This window comes from Protopterus annectens, chromosome 13.part0 (assembly GCF_019279795.1).
Source record: "Protopterus annectens isolate FY-2018-M chromosome 13.part0, PAN1.0, whole genome shotgun sequence".
Classification (NCBI taxonomy): Eukaryota; Metazoa; Chordata; order Ceratodontiformes; family Protopteridae; genus Protopterus; species Protopterus annectens.
Window position 1 is genome coordinate 966,394,092 of NC_056747.1, and position 18,274 is coordinate 966,412,365.

Below are 18,274 nucleotides of genomic sequence, written 5' to 3' on the forward strand. Positions count from 1 at the left end.
TTCTATAAAAATAGGAAAACAATCTCATGAAGATGTATATGGCAACTTCCAGTGTTCATTTATATTTTAGTAGATGTTTTTGGAAGTTATTTGTTCTCAGTTAGCTCAACTTCCATAACAAAATGTTTTAAATAGGAAAAAAATAAATGCAAGCTTATTAACTATGCCTTTTTTCTTTTCACTATCTTCTTCATTCAGGTATGGGCTTATTAACATGGACACCTACCTGTTCACCACCTGCTCCATTCTGCTGGTGCAGCCTGTTGCTATCCGTACTGCAAAAAGTACTAGGACAATAGCCTCCCTTAGTGTGCCGCAGAAGGACAAGGCTGATGCTGTGGCCTGGAAGCACTGTGGAGTTTTACCTTTTAACCTCTGGCCTGACTTTGCCCAACATGCAGTATATCATAGCGGGCTTCGAAAACATTAGCTTAAGGCATGGTTAGGTTGCAGCTAGACTGCATGTACGGGGATAAGTCAGCATCGACCCCAGGCAGAAGTACAGTTCACAGTTCTCTCATACCATCCCCATAAGTCATACCCATGCAGTGCTGGTGATGTTAATTAAGTTCCAAATATCAATACATTTTGTTTGTAAGTTATTAAATAAAATTCAGCTAATTGTATACAGTGATGCAGAATTTAGATTTTATAACACAATGGTAGAAATGCACTGAGTAACATTTGGCTTCTGTACTTTTTAATTAGAAACAAATTTGATCAAGTATTGATGGCTTTTGTTGTAACAGAGAACAAACTTGAAACATAGTTATTATTATTATTATTATTATTACTACTACTAATATTATTCAGTTTGTGAAATGTAATTTGTGCCATTTTTCCTTTACACAGTTTGTAGTCAGGGAACATGTGCAGAGTTTAAATTAATTTTCAGGTTCTTTTCTTGACAGCCAGGAAAAATGACAAGAGACAATTTAAATATCTTTCTCAAGACAACGCAATACAAGATTATGGTTCTTTATTGAAACTTAGGCCAATTGGTTGCTATCAAACTGATTTTCAGCCTGCTGTCTATTCTAACATCTGACTTTTAGATATGTTGAAAGGTTTCAGATGTTGCCTGTATTTTAAAGCCACCTAAATAGTAATACAAATAGTACAGTATGAGGCTTGAAACTGAGCAAACTAACCCATTCTAGTTGAATGCAACTGAATGATTCAGTACCAAGAACTACCAACAGTTGTTGTTTGTGAGACGTATATCTTCTGTCACTTGACCCAGCAGAAACCTAATCAATAGATGAATGTCTGTTACGTATTTTATATGTTTATTGTACAAGTTAAACTGTAAAGGCATTGTCATTCATACAGCAGCTAAAAAGTTAATTTTTTTTTTGTAGGCCAGAGGTCGAGCACGTGCAGAAGACAGTGTTTACTCAGTGGTAGCTAAGCAAGGTGGGAAGGAGATTCGCAGGGAATTTACTAATGAGTACCTTGAAGAACTTACGAAACAAGTTATAAAGGACATACAACAGATGCCCAAAGAAGAGTACAGGGAAAAAGTAAGCCTAAAATAAAAACAAACCAGTATCGAAAGACTGAGAAACACTGAGAAAAAAAGTTAACTTAGATAAAGAATACATAAATTATGTATTTAACATTTAGTACTTAAATGGCATATCAACATCTATTTGTCTCTGAATCTGTCAGTTTGTTTCAGGTTCAGGTGTATATGTGCATTGAAATATCTTTGTATATTTAGCTGTTAAATTTGTTAAGGTTTCATTTAGACTCACGATCTTACCGTCTTTATTATAATACACAGTATTTGTGCTTGTGCTCAGCATGGTTTATCTATATATTTGTGCATGATCCCAGTTATTTCAATAAAATGTGGAAGATTAAATATGTAGACTTTCTTTGCCTTCTTATCAAACTGGAATATTTTGCTTTTACTTTTTATGGATGCCAGCATATGAATGGATACTGACAAATTCAGCTCCAGCTTCAACACCCCCCCCCCATTATCCCAGTCACTGTCCCCAGGAAATACCATCAAATATAATGATTCCAGCTCTCAATAGGGAGTGGGTCAATAAAGCACTCTCTAAGGCCAAAACCACAGCTTCACTGGGCCAAGATAATACCCCAGGGTACCTCCTCAGTTGCCTGAAACAATGATCTATCAGGGCCATTTGAGTCACTCTTCAGCCAAAGCCTCTGAGCAGGTTTTGTCCCATGTAAATGGTGGAGTGCAACAGTCATCCCTCTCCACAAGGGCAAATCATCATCAGATCCCAGGAACTACAGACCCATTAGACTGACTAGTCCCATATGGGGGTCCAGTCTGGTGGACCCCAGCCATAAACAAACTATACAATAAAAGGAGGAAGCTGCTAAATGATAGAGCAAAATCCCAAAAAGGGAAGGCATCACTGATCAGTATTAGCAAAAAACTACGGGCACTCATAAAATTGTCTAAGGCCAGCTTCGAGAGAAAAACTGCACAGGACACTAAGGATAATCACAAGGCTTTCTTTAGTTATGTTAGGAACCTGGGTGGTAATTCCCAGATATGCTCAGAATTAGTCCAAAATGACAAAAAATACACCGGACCCACAGACATTGCCAACATCCTAGCTGACAGGTTCAGCGCAAACTTCTCCCCCCCCACCAAAAGGGCAAATATCTATCCCAACAGAGTGCTGCCCCCCTGACATCTCAGATGCTCAGGTAAGAGCCGCCCTCTCCAAAGCAAAAAACACAGCATCAATGGGACCAGACGGTGTCCTGGGCTGCGTCCTACATGAACTCCAAGAAGAGCTAAACCCAAACATAAAACTACTTTTCAGTCTCAGCCTTACTACAGGATATGTGCCCAAAGAGTGGCATACAGCAACAGTGGTCCCTCTCCATAAAGGTGGTGCCTCAACGGATCCTGGAAACTATCGCCCCATAAGCCTGACTAGCTTGGTCTGCAAAGCTATGGAAAGGATCATCATGGACCTCATAAATAAAGATATTGGGGACCTACAGACACTGGATCCTACCCAGTTCGGCTTTGTTAAGGGCAGATCCTGCCTCTTAAACCTGGTTGATTTCTTTGAAACAGTCACCAAGGCCATTGACGAGGGGAAGGTGGTCCACACAGCCTACCTGGACCTCGCAAAAGCCTTCAATACAATACCCCACTCGGGCATTATAGATAAGCTCACCAGCTTAAATATAAACCCCTGTGTGACTAGATGGATTGCAAACTGGCTCAAGGACAGAACCCACATGGTTAGAATTGCTGGAGCCATGTCAGACTCCAAACCAGTTACAAGTGGTGTCCCACAAGGCTCAGTCCTGGGACTTCTCTTGTTCGGTATATATTTCTCGGAGGTACAGGCCAACACGGAAGGACTGTGGCTGACTAAGTTCGCAGATGACTGCAAACTGGGTGCCGTAATCGACTCTCCAGCTGACACAAGCATCCTCCAAAAGCTCCTTATAGAAACAGACAACTGGTGCCAGAGCCATGGCCTCAAGCTAAATGCCAAAAAGTGTATAGTCATCCCCTTTGGCAAAAACAAAGTGCCCACAAATTACCACATAGGTGGTAATCCGCTAAGTACAGAAGAAGTAATTAGGGACCTGGGGACCCAAGTTGATAGCAATCTCTCATTTGACAACCACGTGGCCAAAGTGGTTAGAAAAACATTTTATATAGCCACCTAATCATGAAGGGATTCACATCTAGATCAGAGGAGGTCATCGTGCCTCTTTACTCATCCCTCCATCAGGCCCATAATTGAGTACAATGCCCCTTTTGGGATGTACCTTACCAGACACCTGCAGCAACTGGAAAGACCCCAAAAGTACCTCACCAAGAGGATCAAAGGGCTCAAACAGATGCCATATGCTGCCCGGTTAAAGAAACTCCAGCTCTACTCAGTGGCATACTGCCTGTTCAGAGGCGATCTGTGCCTGACGTATAAAGCCATGTCCAACCCGGAATTAATGGACATGCTGCACCTCAGAAAATCCAAATCCCATCGAGCTACACGCTCAAGAGACTTGAACCTCAGCACTGAAATAAATAGGACATGCTGGAGGGACAGATTCGTAACCCAGAGGCTCCCTTCACTCTGGAATAAAATCCCAGTCCAGGTTAGGCAGAGTCCCTCATTGACTCTCTTCAAGAGGAATCTTGATGAGTGGATTGGGAGATCGTAGGTTTATCCCGGGTATCACTTCTGTGTCACTGTTAGACAGAGGCACAGTATACTAACCTCGAAAAAGTGCATAGCAAAATAAATTTAAAATGGGTGGCGAAAGCCAAACACATTCTGGCTAGGCTTATAAATGCCCTAGGGCAGATAGCCTAGTATGAACCTATGAACCTATGAACTTATATGCAAAGCCAGGGAAAGAATATTCATGGAATCGATTAATAATGGCATATGAAACCTTCGGACACTGGACACAATCCAGTTTGGTTCCATCAAGGGCATGTAATGTCTTCTAAACCTGGTAGACTTCTTGATAAGGTTACCAAGGCAATGGATGAGGACAAAGTTCATGTAATAAAAGTGAATTAAAGCGTTAGCTTTGGTGTCTGTGTCCTGCATTTCTGGGATTTTCTATCTGTATAGCATTCCTGTTTCCTGGTTTCGTGCCTTTTAGGTTTTGTGGTTTCCGTGTCCATATTGCCTACCTTGACTTGGCTAAGAAGGCATTTAATACAATACCCTACTTAGACATTCACAGAAAAGTACATTCACTCACAGACTTAGGCATAAACCCCTATGTAACTCACTGGATAACCAGCTAGTTGACAGGTAGGCTCCAGAAAGTTGGGATCAGGGAGATCAACTCCACTAAGAGGCTGGTCTCCAGCAGAGATACTCAGGGCTATGTGCTATGTCCACTCCTCTTGGCATCTACTTTTTGGATGGGATGACACTGTCAAGGGCTTCTAGCTGACCAAGTTTGCAGATGACTGCAAACTGGGACCAGTTATAGAATCTTAAGATACTAACATCCTACAGGAAGGTCTAACACAGACAAATGAATAATGCCAAAGCCATAGCTTAAAGCTCAATGCCATGAAATGCATAGTAGTAACTTTTGGGAGTCAGCCACTCTTGGAAACTACCTCACTGATAAAACATCCCTATGAGTAGACATAGTAGTTAAGGACTTGGAGACACATATAGATAGTAACCTGGCTTTTGAGCAACATGTATCCAAGGTAGTGCAAAAATCATTCTATGTCACTCGACTTCTAAGTATTGGCATGGCATATAGGTCCAAGTAAGTCACTGTGCATTCTGCCCCCATTAGACCAATCATTGAGTATAATGATGCCTTCAATATATACCTGGCCAGGCACATACAACAGCTGGAAATTCCACAGAGGTTCCTTACAATAAGAATGCAGGGTGCAAACACAATGTCCTAAGAAGATCACTTCACAGTCTTATCTCTGTATTCTGTTTCCTACAGACTCCTGACAGGCAATCTATGCCTAGCATACAAGGCATCTTTGGATACCACTCTGATGGACCTTCTGCATATCTGCAAATGAACATCAGAACTACTAAATCTAAGGACCTAAACTTTACTTACGACATAAATAGGACATGCTGAAGGGACAGATATGTATCTCAGAGAATTCACATTCTCTGGCATAAGCTTCCCATCTATATGAAGCTGAGCCTATCCCTAACCCTATTCAAGTGTAACCTGGACCAGTGGATGGGAAATCAGAAATTCACCCCTGGCCTGGCACCTATGTCACTGATAACAGAGACAGCTGTTAAATCATGCCCTAATAATGTTTTTCTCCATTTATTTAATTTCTCCAAGTATTTGGGTTTTTAATGCTGTGACAGGAATGGGCCTAGTTCTTGTGTCAGGGCCTAATTAAGGTTCATGAAATCTGTTCTGCTTCAGTGCTCCATTAAAACTGCTTAATGTTTAAGTAAATATGTTTTTATTGCACAAGTGAAAATTCTTGTAAGTAGTAGGTACGTATGTTTGTAGTGTAGAGGTAAGGATGATTGTAGAGAACAAGTATACATGTCTACAGCATGCAGGTAATGATGTTTTTAAGGAGCAAGTAAACACATTTATAGTATACAGCTAAGAAAAACAGTAGTGTAGAGGTAAAGTTCCTTGCAAATTACAAGTACATATATTTGCAAGGGTACTGGTAAAGGTGTATGTACTGCAAAAGTAAATACTGACATTTAAATATTTTGATTTTGTTTTAGATTAAAGAATTACAGATGGAATCTGTTATCTCTCGTAAACTGAAAATGGAAGAGAATGAAAGAAAACGGCAGGTCTTCAAGCCTACAGAAGTAATAATTTATTGTAGAAACTGCACAACTGCAGTGTGCTTTGGAAGTGATATGCGGCTGATTGAAAACATGCACCACGTGAACATTAACCCAGACTTCAAGTATGTTAGATAAACTTAATCTCAAAAGTACAGAAGGTTAATACTGATACTTTGATAACAAAGGCCATATTTATTTCTCTTAATCTGAAAAGGTCCACTAAGTCAAGTGCCTATCGAGAGGAGAGATCTATAACATTTAAGCAGAGGCTGTGAGAATGAAACATTAGTCTATGGGTTTTTACCTTATGTGCCACCTTATTTTCCTAACATTTTAGGCTGTATTGTCAGATTTTATGATTATTTGCTTTATACAATTGGATTTAAGGACTGCTAAACTACCTGAATCAATGCTGGGAGTACCAATGCAGCAGTGTTACAAGGGTGAAGGGCTAGAGGTTGGTGATGGTGTTCCTTGTATAATGGCAGATTAAGGGCGAAGCCAGATAGTCACATGGTTGTTAATCTGTCTTCTGTTTCAGGGAAACTAATGAACTGTTTTTGGAAGGCAGGTTGGTGGGGCTCTTGGGCTGGCAGCCAAAAAATGGTTTCACACATCAGAGGTATTATTATTATTATTCATTTTTATAACTGGTTTATCAATAAGGTGAACAACGGTAACCCTGCAGATGATCTGTGTCTTGAATTTAGAATGGCCTCTGAGATTGTGTCTCATGGGAACTTGATAGGAAAATTAAAGTTTGTCAATGGGTGACCAAAAAGGAGTTTAGTAGAATGGAAACCATTTGCCTTATTAGAATTGCATAGTGTTCTGAGAAAAGGTCAGGCGAAAAGTTGGTAAGCAGTGGAGTCCCAGAAGCTGTGACGCTGGGAAAATAAGATTCAATATGTAGGTATGACTTTTGCTCCCAATTATTTTTCCTTTTTTGTCTTTCTTAAGTTCATTATTCATAAGTCTTGTTTAACATATAAGTATCAGATATCATGCTACGTTTGGAGAAGATCAGTTCTTATGGTATCAGCATGAAATTTACTGCATTACTCCATGATGAGGGTAGTGATTTCAATCAAAAGTTGCAGAAGCTTGCACTCTGCAAAGATAGACAGGATTTAATGTAAAAATGTGTGACATGCTACTTGGAGGGCATAGTGCTTATAGAAAACATGCAGTCTTTACATAATGAACTTAAGAAAGACAAAAGAAAAATAATTGGGAGCAAAAGTCATACCTACATATTGAATCTTATTTTGCAATCAGAAAGTCCAGCAGGAAAGGCCAGTACAATATTGAAGTACATACGACAAGGAGTAGATGAAATTTATGATTTCTTCCTGTAGGGAAGTGGTACAACTGCATTTATAGTACTATTTAATGCTGTATAAGTTAGGAGATTAATTCAGTTACATATCCAAAGAAAAACAACTCCACAAAAAACATAATCTCTATGAAGAAAGGAACAACCCTCAAAGGACAAGATGATTTATTTTATTAACACACTTCTGGTACCTCGGCCTCTCGCCTTCTAATGGAATACTTTTCTAATACAATCCTGTCTCTATAAACACACATACATATCAAGTACCAATTAATTAATTAATTAACTAATTAACAACCCAATTTACAAAAATTCATAGACTTTGATTGATTACACTTTTACACATGACCAAATTTATATTACACATTATTATTTAAATTACTTTGTATCCAACAATATATTTTTTTCACATTCTTTAATACTATCTACATTTTTAAATACTACTTTTTTAATACATATTTAAATATTATTAAATACATTTTTAAATGCATACTATTTCCTATTTTTAAACAGTCAAATTGTTCTCTAAATTCATTCCATTGAGAAAGAATGCGTGATAATTAATAATCAACCTACTCTCAAGTGAATTTAATTATTTTTTTAAAATTTCCCCTGTTGCTAATCTCTCATGCTAAAACACTGAAAAACAAACTACTATCTAATCCCTTGTGTTTGGACAAAAATGGGTGGCTACTGGGCTTTCTAACCTTTGCCTTCTAACATCACCTAAATGCTCCAAAATTCGGACTTTAACCTTCCTGGCAGGCAGAAGGCATGCAGTGAAGACACATTAGAATGGTGAAGGCGATGTAGGGTCTAGACTGTAATGAATGAATATTAAACAGAGTTTGTATTTGAGGACAAGGGGATAATGGGGATACAATTTGGATGTACTACATTGTTCTGAAGTAACCCGCGGTAGTGGTGCTGCGGTAGTGTCGCCTCACAGTAAGACGCTGTCCGGTTTGATTCTCAGCTAGAGCATCTTCTACATGGAGACACGCGTGAATGGGCGTACCTTCGTTGAAGGTTGTGCGTCAGGGCTGGTAACTCGGCACGTAAAAATCAACTACCAATCATTAGCGGACCAGAGTTCCACTGTGGCGACCCCTAACCGGGAAAAGCCGAAAGACACAAACAAACATTGTTCTGAAGTAAATTAGAGCAGTAAAACTAAAGAGGAAGAACAGGGAGAAACTAGATGGCAGGAATAGCAGCTGGAATGAGGATGGTTTAATTTAGATATGTGGAAATACTTCTTCAGAGAGAGGATGATCAGTGGGTAGTTTGACCCTGGACTGTATTTCTGAGGCATTTGTGAAATGGAAGATGTTCATCATATTGATCACTGCTGCATTAGCCTTAGGTTATATCCTGCCAAGGATATAATAGCCTTCCAACTTCCAAAGCCTCAGGGAACGTTCCATGAGCCTAAACTATCAGGTAGCTCGAGCTGAGCTGAGCAAAAGACAGGTTTGGGAATGAAGCCATTCAGAGATTTCCTGCCTCCAAAGAGTATGCTCCTCTGAGGGTTTTGAGGATTGATCATTGGCTTGTGTTTTCCTTTGCTTTTCAGAAAAGTTCCCTTTGGAGAAAAAATTCCATTTTATTAATTTTGTTTATTTTTTATAAACTTATACTTTTCTTTCAGTTTAAAATTGGTGCAAAGTAACTGAAAGCATTTTTTTCTGTGGTGAAATTGTGTTTTATTTTGCTTTTGTGGTACTGGCATTGTGCTTTAAAGTGCTTTTAACTGTGTTTTTCTGTTAAAAAGTAACTTTTGTGAACTGGTAACTTTTGTGAACTGGTATTATTTCCCTGCAATTGCTGCTTGTCTTCCCTGAGAAAGAGGCACCATTATTGGCTTGACCTTTTAACAGGCTACCGGTCCCATGGTCAGTTCTTCATCCAGCCACAAAAAGAAACGAATTAAGCAAACAGTCTTTGCCCCAACAGCAGGCTAGAAATGTACCTCATTCTCAGGTGGCTGACTTTGCTGTGGTCATGTGTTGTATCTCAGACCACTCATCGTTTATCATGAATCCCTCTGGGATAGCACCTACAGACATTATGGACTGGGAGTTAGCTACATCCTCTACAGCTGTTGGGGTCCCCTCAGTGGGTAAGGAGAGCCACTCTTGTCAGTCATGGGAGAAGCAACAGAGAAGGTGTCCCTGTTGTGCTAGAATGCTGTGCCCATCCTTAGGGAAGCTACTGCTACCATTAGTAACAAAAGAAACAGAAAACCAAGCGTGTATCTACTTCTAAATTTTCTTTGGATAGGATTAGTTTACTGGGTCTGGCTCAGGGTTTAAATCAGACTATTGATCTTTCTTGTAAAGTAGTTTCTGGTAAAAGAAAGAGGGAGTCCTCTTTTCCTGAAGAGGTTCAAGATTCTAAATCCGAACAGGAAACTGCAGGCATGAACACAGGGGTTTTTCCTTAGATTTCTGCAGACTCAGAGGAGATCTCAGTTTCTGAGACTCCCTGTGGTGGTTTATCTTTCTCTGAGACTATTGCTAGGATGTGTTATTGTTTTCAGTGGGAGAGCTTTGAGGTTTCTCAGTCCCTCAGAAAATACCAAGTGTTGCTACAGAGAGATGTTCCAGAACTTACACTCATTCTTCCTGTTTTGTCTGCTTTAAAGGATGTGTGTGTCACTGCCTGCACTTTTTCTAATAGTCAGCCATGTGTCCCTAAAATGGCAGATAGGATGTGTAAAATTCCTCAGTCTTTTACATTTTTATACACCATTCCCAAACCCGACTCAGCAGCTATAGCTTTAGTTTATCCCATTGCTGCTAAGTACTTAATTAATTCCAGTCCTACTATTTCTGATACATATGGTGGAAATATTGATAGGTATGGGGAAAAGTGTATACTTTTGCAACTTTGATTTTCAGAATTTTGAATTGTCAGCCTCATATGTTAAAGTTTGTTCTAACAAATTGTGAAAGTACAAGTAATGTTTTTATCTACATTTTTTTCTTGTGAGAAAAAAATCTGCCGTAAATAACTTTGTTTCTTCCATTGCACAGGTCACTACTCAATGTTTACAGTGCGTGTATGATTCTATAGATACTTCTTCCAAGGCTATGGCCACTGGCACTGTTTTAAAGGTGTGCAAGGCTGCTTTTTCAGAATCGCCCAGATGATGTTAAAAATGAAATTTTAAATTCTCCCTTGGATAGAGATTTAGTTTTTGGCCCCTCTGCGCCAGAGGTGATCAAAAAGTGTGATGAAGGGCTCATGCTAATTCAGTGAATCTCTAACATTTTTCAGCCCTAATTTTCCAAAATTTTCAAAGGATTTTCTATCTCCTCATCCAATTTTGACAAAAAAGTAAGCAAGCAAACAAACAAACAAAAAAACTGAATAATCAGTCATAACAAAATGGAGGTAAACAGATATTTAAGAAGAAATGGTAAGGTGGTTCCAAAAAGAAGTCTTAAACCTCCCAAAACCAAGGACAGCCCAACGAGTGTGAATGCCTATTCAAGAGACCTTGTGAACCCCTCCTACCATGGCCCCTTGTTTTCTTCCAGAAAGTCTGAATCTTCATTTTTCTCTTTGGCAACAGATAGTTTCAAAAAAATGGGTTCTGAAAATTATTCATCAAGTTTACACATATGGCAGTGGGGAGAAATTCCTGCTTTCCAGGGAATCATTCTTCATACTTCAGATCAGAGATTTTATTTCCACTTGTTCTTCATCATGTACCATCCCAAGTAATGATAACCCTGGTTGTGATAGTGCCCAAATTAAAAATTATGTCACTTCATAACCTCTTTTACATTTCCTGGCAACACTAGACCTAAAAGATGCCTATCATCACATCCCTATTCATTCAGACTTTAGATGTTTCATAAGGTTTTGTGTGTCTGGAACACATTAGCAGTTCTCTGCCTTACTTTTTGAACTATTTGGTACACCAAGAGTGTTCGCAAAGTGTCTAGCTCCAGTTATAGCTCATTGCAGGCTACAGGGTATCCACATTTTTCCATATTTAGATGACTTGCTTATCTTTGCAGAGTCTTTTTCAAAGTGTCAGGAATCCCTCTCTCCCTCTCTGTGTTGTGTGAGAGATCTCTTACACAGACTGCGATTCTGAAAGAACATTCAAAAGCTGACTCCTTCACACAGGATTGTGTTCCTGGGATATCAACTAGACACTTCAGTTCAAAGAGCTAATCTTCCGAAGGGAAAAAAAAACAGATATTTACCTAGACCTATTTCTAAGGTTTTCCACTCAGGTTTCAGTCACTGTGAAGAAATACCTCAGGAGGTGGGGTCTCATAGCAGCTATGATTCTCATGATACCCTAGCTAGACTCCATATGAGAAAGATATTTCATCATCGTCATCAGCCTCCATTTGTTCCCATTTTTCTGGGGTTGGGTGTTGTGTCACTTGTTGCCGTCTCTCCCTATTCAATGCCACTCTCCTACTTTCTTTGACACTCATGCCTGACTGTTGCAGGTCTTCTCTCACACAACTTCATCCACCTTTTTGCTTGATACACTAATTTCCTCTTGTCTTTCTTCCTGTCTGTCCACATCTTCTTCACCAGATTGTCTTCTGCTTTCCTGCACATGGGCCCAAACTGCTGTAATCTGTTCTCTTTGCCCTTTTCTGTAATTGTAACTACTTTGGATTCTGCTCTTATGTCCCCATTTCTTCATCTGTCCCATAGTGTGCATCCTACCACCCATCTCAGTCCTTCATCTCCATCACCTGTAGCATCCTCAACAGCTTTGTCTTTACTGCTCAGGTTTCTGTACCGTAAAGTAGTACTGGTCGCACCACTGTTTTGTACGTTACTTTTCATACACTACCCCTGACACTCTCTTCCAGTTGGCTATAGCCCCTCTGATTCTAGCTTTGACCTCCTCATTCAGACTTCCCTTATCCTCAACCCCCCATCCAAAATACTTGAAGCTGTTAACCTGTTCCACTGTTTTCCTTTCTATCTCAATTTTCGGCTTCTTCTGATTTCCCCTATTTGCTGCCATTACAACTTTCTTATTTGTACTCAGTTTCATCCCATGTGCCTTCTCTTTTGCATTTAATTAGCCTACTTTGCTGGAGTTCTTGCTCAGAGTCTCCTAATAATGCCACATCATCTGCATACAGCAACTTTGTTGCTGTGTCCTCTTCAACCTTTTTGCTAATATAGTCCATCACCAATATGAACAGCAATGGGCTCAGAGTTGAACCCTGATGCATGCCCATTCCCACTGGGAACCCCCTGTAAGACTGAGCACTGTTCATATTTGAGTCATTGGCTCTTTGCACATAGCTTGCACTAATTCTACCAATGTTTCTCAGACTCTGAACTACCACAGGACTGCCCAAGTCAGCTTTCTTAGAACCTTGCCATATGCTTTCTTGAAGTCTAGGAATGCCCATTTGGACCCTTTCCTCCTTACTAGCTTCTTCTCAACTAGCTGTCTCTTTGCAAACATTGAGTTGGTTGTGCTGTATCCTGATCTGAATCCAAACTGCTCATTTCCTATATTACTTTCTACTATTCTGAGTATTTGTTCATCAATCCCCTCTCCAGAACTTTCAAGCAGTGTGATAGGAGTTTGATGCCTCTATACTGCCCACAGTTGTGAATTTTCCCTTTGTTCTTGAACACTGCCACTAGTTTGTGTTCTTGAACACTGCCACTAGTTTGTGTTCTTGAACACTGCCACTAGTTTGTGTTCTTGAACACTGCCACTAGTTTGTGTTCTTGAACACTGCCACTAGTTTGTGTTCTTGAACACTGCCACTAGTTTGTGTTCTTGAACACTGTCACTAGTTTGCTTATTTTCCATTCATCTGCGATACATCTTTCTTTCCATACTGCTATAAGTATCCTCAGGAGCCATTTCTTCCCTATCTCATCCAACATCTTGATTATATCTGTTGTGACGTCATCTGAGCCTGCTGCTTTCCCTGACTTAATTTTCCTCAGTGCTGTTCTTACTTCTCCTAGGATGAGCTCCTCTTCTTCTCTCATTGTAGGCTGTGTCCGAACACTGCCACTAGTTTGTGTTCTTGAACACTGCCACTAGTTTGTGTTCTTGAACACTGTCACTAGTTTGCTTATTTTCCATTCATCTGCGATACATCTTTCTTTCCATACTGCTATAAGTATCCTCAGGAGCCATTTCTTCCCTATCTCATCCAACATCTTGATTATATCTGTTGTGACGTCATCTGAGCCTGCTGCTTTCCCTGACTTAATTTTCCTCAGTGCTGTTCTTACTTCTCCTAGGATGAGCTCCTCTTCTTCTCTCATTGTAGGCTGTGTCTGAGGCACTACAGCTTCAGTGAGGTTTTCTTCATTCAGAAGCTGCTGGAAGTACACCTGCCATCTGCCTCTGATGTCCTGTGGACTGCTGAACATGTTGTTGCCAACATCCCTTAAGAAGGGTGTCTGACTATCTTCTTTATCTTTCTGTCTTTATCTTACAACCTGATAGAGTTTCTTTGTGCCATCCACTGCTTCACTTTCGAGAAGTTGGTAGAGCGCCTCAGATGCCTTGTTTTTTTTGCTGGTGCAACTCCTTTCTTCTTCCCTTTGTTAGCCAACCAGTATTCCTTCCTATCATGGTCTGTCTTTTTTATCTCCCACTTTTGCCTGCACTCCTTCTTTCTTTTGATGACTTCCTGGACTTCTGCATTCCACCACCAGCTGTCCTTAACTACCTTTTTTCCATACCTGGCTCAGCCACATATCTGTTCTGTAACCTTACACATGCTGTTTTGAGGTGCTGCAATTTTTATAAAACTCCACCTATTTCTTCTTCTTCTTGAGGTGTTAGATCATTGAGTAATCCCTTGAACTGTTGTGCTTTGTCTCAATTCAACTTCCATGTCTTCAGCCTGGTCCCTGTTGACCTTAGAGCCTTCTCTGATCACTGCTTGCAGCTGATTGTGACAACCAGAATTTTATGCTGTGGGCCGACTGTTTCACTGGCGATGAATCTGCAATTGTTGATTCTACCCCAGTGTCCTTTCCTTACTAGGAGGAAGTCTACCTGAGTTGCATGTTGGCCACTTTTGTATGTGATCTTGTGAGCGTTTGTCTTTCTGAACAATGAGTTGGGTACCATCAAGCCATTTGCTAGACAGAAGTCTAGAATGGCCTCTCCTTCTTTACTCCTGTTGCCCCACCATGTGGACCCAGGTAGACCTCATATCCTGTTCTGTCTGTACTAATGTTTGCAATCAAGTCTCCTTTTATCAACACTAATTCATGTTGTCCTGCTTTAACTAGTAGGTCCTGAAACTGCTATCTGAATGTACTGTTTTCTTCACTTTCACAATCCTGCTGTGGGGCATAGGCTGAGATTATGAATACTGCTGTATCATTACACCAGAGTCTGATTGCCATGAGTCTGTCACTACTTCTGATGACATCCCTCACTGTCATCTGAAGCCTCTGCCTCACCACAATTCCCACACCATTTCTAGTCTGTCCTCCTCATGAGTAGTAGACTCTGTATCCCAAGCCAAGTGGCTTTGCTCCACTGTCCTTCCACCTTACCTCCTGGATACACAGGCTGTCCAATCTTCTCCTTACCATCATGTTTTCCTCTTCTAAACTACTTCCTGTCAGTGAACCTACAATGAGTGTGTAGCAATTCTTAGTTCATGTTTGGCAGGTTGATTGGTTTTACATCCAGCTTTCACTAAATAGCGCTATCCCAGGTAGCTCAAGCTGGACAGCTGGACACTAGCAAGGCAGAAGCTTATTAAACCAGGGCTTCTGGGCTTTATGGCAGGCACACACTGGCCAATAAGGGAACATACACCCTCCCACCATTAGTATGGGTCCCTAGCATAGGTCGGAGTTGGTCAGGTCCACTGGCAAATACCCATGCCAATTTTTGGAAACATTAGTCAACACAACCAGATCACATGCAGCCGTATTTTTACATCATTGAGTGGCTAGCCTGCCATGGCATGCGGTCTGTGATCCATGTTCCCCTATCTTGAGGATACTGTGCACCAGATTAAAGGCCCAATGCGGTTGGTCTATACAACTCTTCCCCCTATAGGGCATCATCTAGTGTTTGTGCTGCTGCCTACAGCTCCATTCTTACATGAGTTTGAGATGAAAACAGCATGTTTTTTTTTGAGGTGGGAAAAGCCCCACAGAGATACAGGGAGAACATATAAACTTTAAATAGGTATTGGCTGGTATTCAGGATCAAACCTTGTGCCTTGTGTATGGGAAGTGATGCTTTCATGCCCTGATCAAAGCACTCAACTCTCTGAACCATCTTTGGTCCCCCTGACAACGTCAAGTGGTTACAGACAATGCCACAGTCATGTTGTATGTCAACAAACAAGGAGGAACCAGGTTGTACCCCCTCTGCAGCCTAGCAATGTTAGCTTGGGATATAGCTTCACAGCACAATCTTACTCTACAGGCATCCTTCATTCTGTCAGAGTAAAGCTGTGTGGCAGACAAGCTGAGCAGGATAAAGACAGGCCCTCATAAATAAAAACTAGATCAGGGGAGTGATCTATCTGTAGAGAGCTCTTCAAGTAGACCTCTTTGCCTCCACTCTGAGCAATCCACTGTCAAGATTCTGTTCCAGGAATCCATGCAAAAAGGCCTGGAAGACAGATGCCTTTTTGTTTTCATTGGACAGGAATGTTCCTGTATGCTTTTCCATCCTTTCCACTACTAGGGTACTTCTGAAAATTCAGAAGGAATCCCCCAAGATTATTCAGGTGACTCTATTCTGGCCCAGGCCACCATAGTTATCTCTTCTTTTTAAAATAGCCAGGGGCAATTACCACAAATTTCCTCACAGACTGGATCTACTCACACAAGAACAGGGGTGTTTAATATACCCTGACATCAATCAGCTTCAATTAATTTCTTGAATGATAGGGTACTAATTCCTTTTAGGTACCTATTTACTGAGGATGTGCAGCAGGTACAAATGGAAGCAAGAAAGCCCACTACTAAGAAATAATATATTAGCAAATGGAAAAGGTTTTCTACTTAGTGCCAACAACATAACCATTCAGGGCTAGTTCTTCTTTGGGTCTACATTATTTGCATGAGTTACTAACCTATGGCCTTTGTTACTCCTCTATCAAGGTTAATTTATTGGCAGTTCCAGTATGTCTGCCCATGGATCCTCCTCTTGCAATGCAGTCTCATGTCAAAATGTGGTCCCACCTTGGGATCTTAATTTAATGTTAGAGAAGCTAACACTTGGTCCATGTGATCTGGCTGACGATGTTCTTAACATGGAAATGAGTTTTAATGATTGCTCTGACCGCTACAAGAAGGGTATCTGAGTTGCAAGCTCTTATGGTGAGTCAACCCTATCTCATTTTCCATAGGGACAGGGTTTCTTTGAGAACTAATTCTTCTTTTATCCCTAAAGTGGTAACTGAGTTTACTTAAAGCCAAACTATCCAGCTCCCAGTTTTCTTTCCTGAACCTAAAAATAAAACAATGAGTGAGAAGGTCACTGAAAAACTAATCAGTTAAAGCAAAATAAAAACTCTAGCAAAGCCAGAACTTCAACTGAGTGACCTCTCAAACCTCTTGTATCAGAGGCACATGGAATATATGCAAATGATCCTTATGATCATCAGTCGTTTCAGCTCATTAGCAATTCTGAATACCCACGACTAATTTCATCATTTTACTAGATAATTTCAGGCCAATAAAAACAAAAACCACTCACAATGGATATACATATTTCAGATTTACTATGATCTCATCAGCAGAGTGCTTTACTAAGCATCAAAAACACAGGGCTGTTATACCCAGCTGATGTCCATTATGATTAGGGTTACTGCAAAAATATCCCAAACAACAAACTAAAACAATGAGTGAGAAGATCACTGAAAAACCAATCAGTCAAAACAAAATGAAAACTCTTGCAAAGCCAGAACTTCCACTGAGTGACCTCCCAAACCTTTTGTATCAGAGGCACATGGGGTATATGCAAATGATCATTATGAACATCAGGTGCTTCAGCTCATTAGCGGTTCTGAATGCCCATGACTTGTTTTGTCCCTGTGTTTCTAATACTTAGCCAAACACTCTGCTTGTGCTGTGCTAATAAGGTCATAACAAGGCCGAAATATGCATATCCACAGCTAGTGGGGCATTGCTTTATTGGCCTGAAATTGTCCAGTAAAACGACGAAACAAGTCATGGGCATTCATAATCGCCAATGAGCTGAAACACCTGATGTTCATAAGGATCATTTGCATATATCCCATGTGCCTCTGATACAAGAGGTTTGAGAGGTCACTCAGTGGAAGTTCTGGTTTTGCTAGAGTTTTTATTTTGTTTTGACTGATTGGTTTTTCAGTGATCTTCTCACTCATTGTTTTAGTTTGTTGTTTGGGATATTTTTGTAGTGACCCTAATGATAATGGATATCAGCTGGGTATAACAGCCCTGTGTTTCTAATGCTTAATTAAATGTTCTACTTGCTTATGCTGGTGAGGTTATAACAAGGCTGGAATATGCATATCCATAGTTTGTGTGATTTGGCTTTGTTGGCTTGAAATTGTCCAGTAAAACAACAAAGTAAGTCATGGGTCTTCAAAATTGTCAATGAGCTGAAACACTTGATGTTCACAAGAATCACTTGCATATATATCATGTGCCT

General features: G+C 40.3%; 1 protein-coding gene across 1 annotated transcript in view; it reads left to right on the forward strand.

Annotated features, from left to right (window-relative positions):
* The window catches only part of DHX58 (DExH-box helicase 58), a 409,135-nt gene that overhangs the window by 331,023 nt on the left and 59,838 nt on the right, over window positions 1-18,274 (forward strand). The window contains exons 10-11 of the mRNA XM_044054731.1: window positions 1,362-1,523; window positions 6,222-6,412. Of these exons, the coding sequence (XP_043910666.1) occupies window positions 1,362-1,523; window positions 6,222-6,412 (353 nt within the window). The remainder of the gene's footprint in view (window positions 1-1,361; window positions 1,524-6,221; window positions 6,413-18,274) is intronic.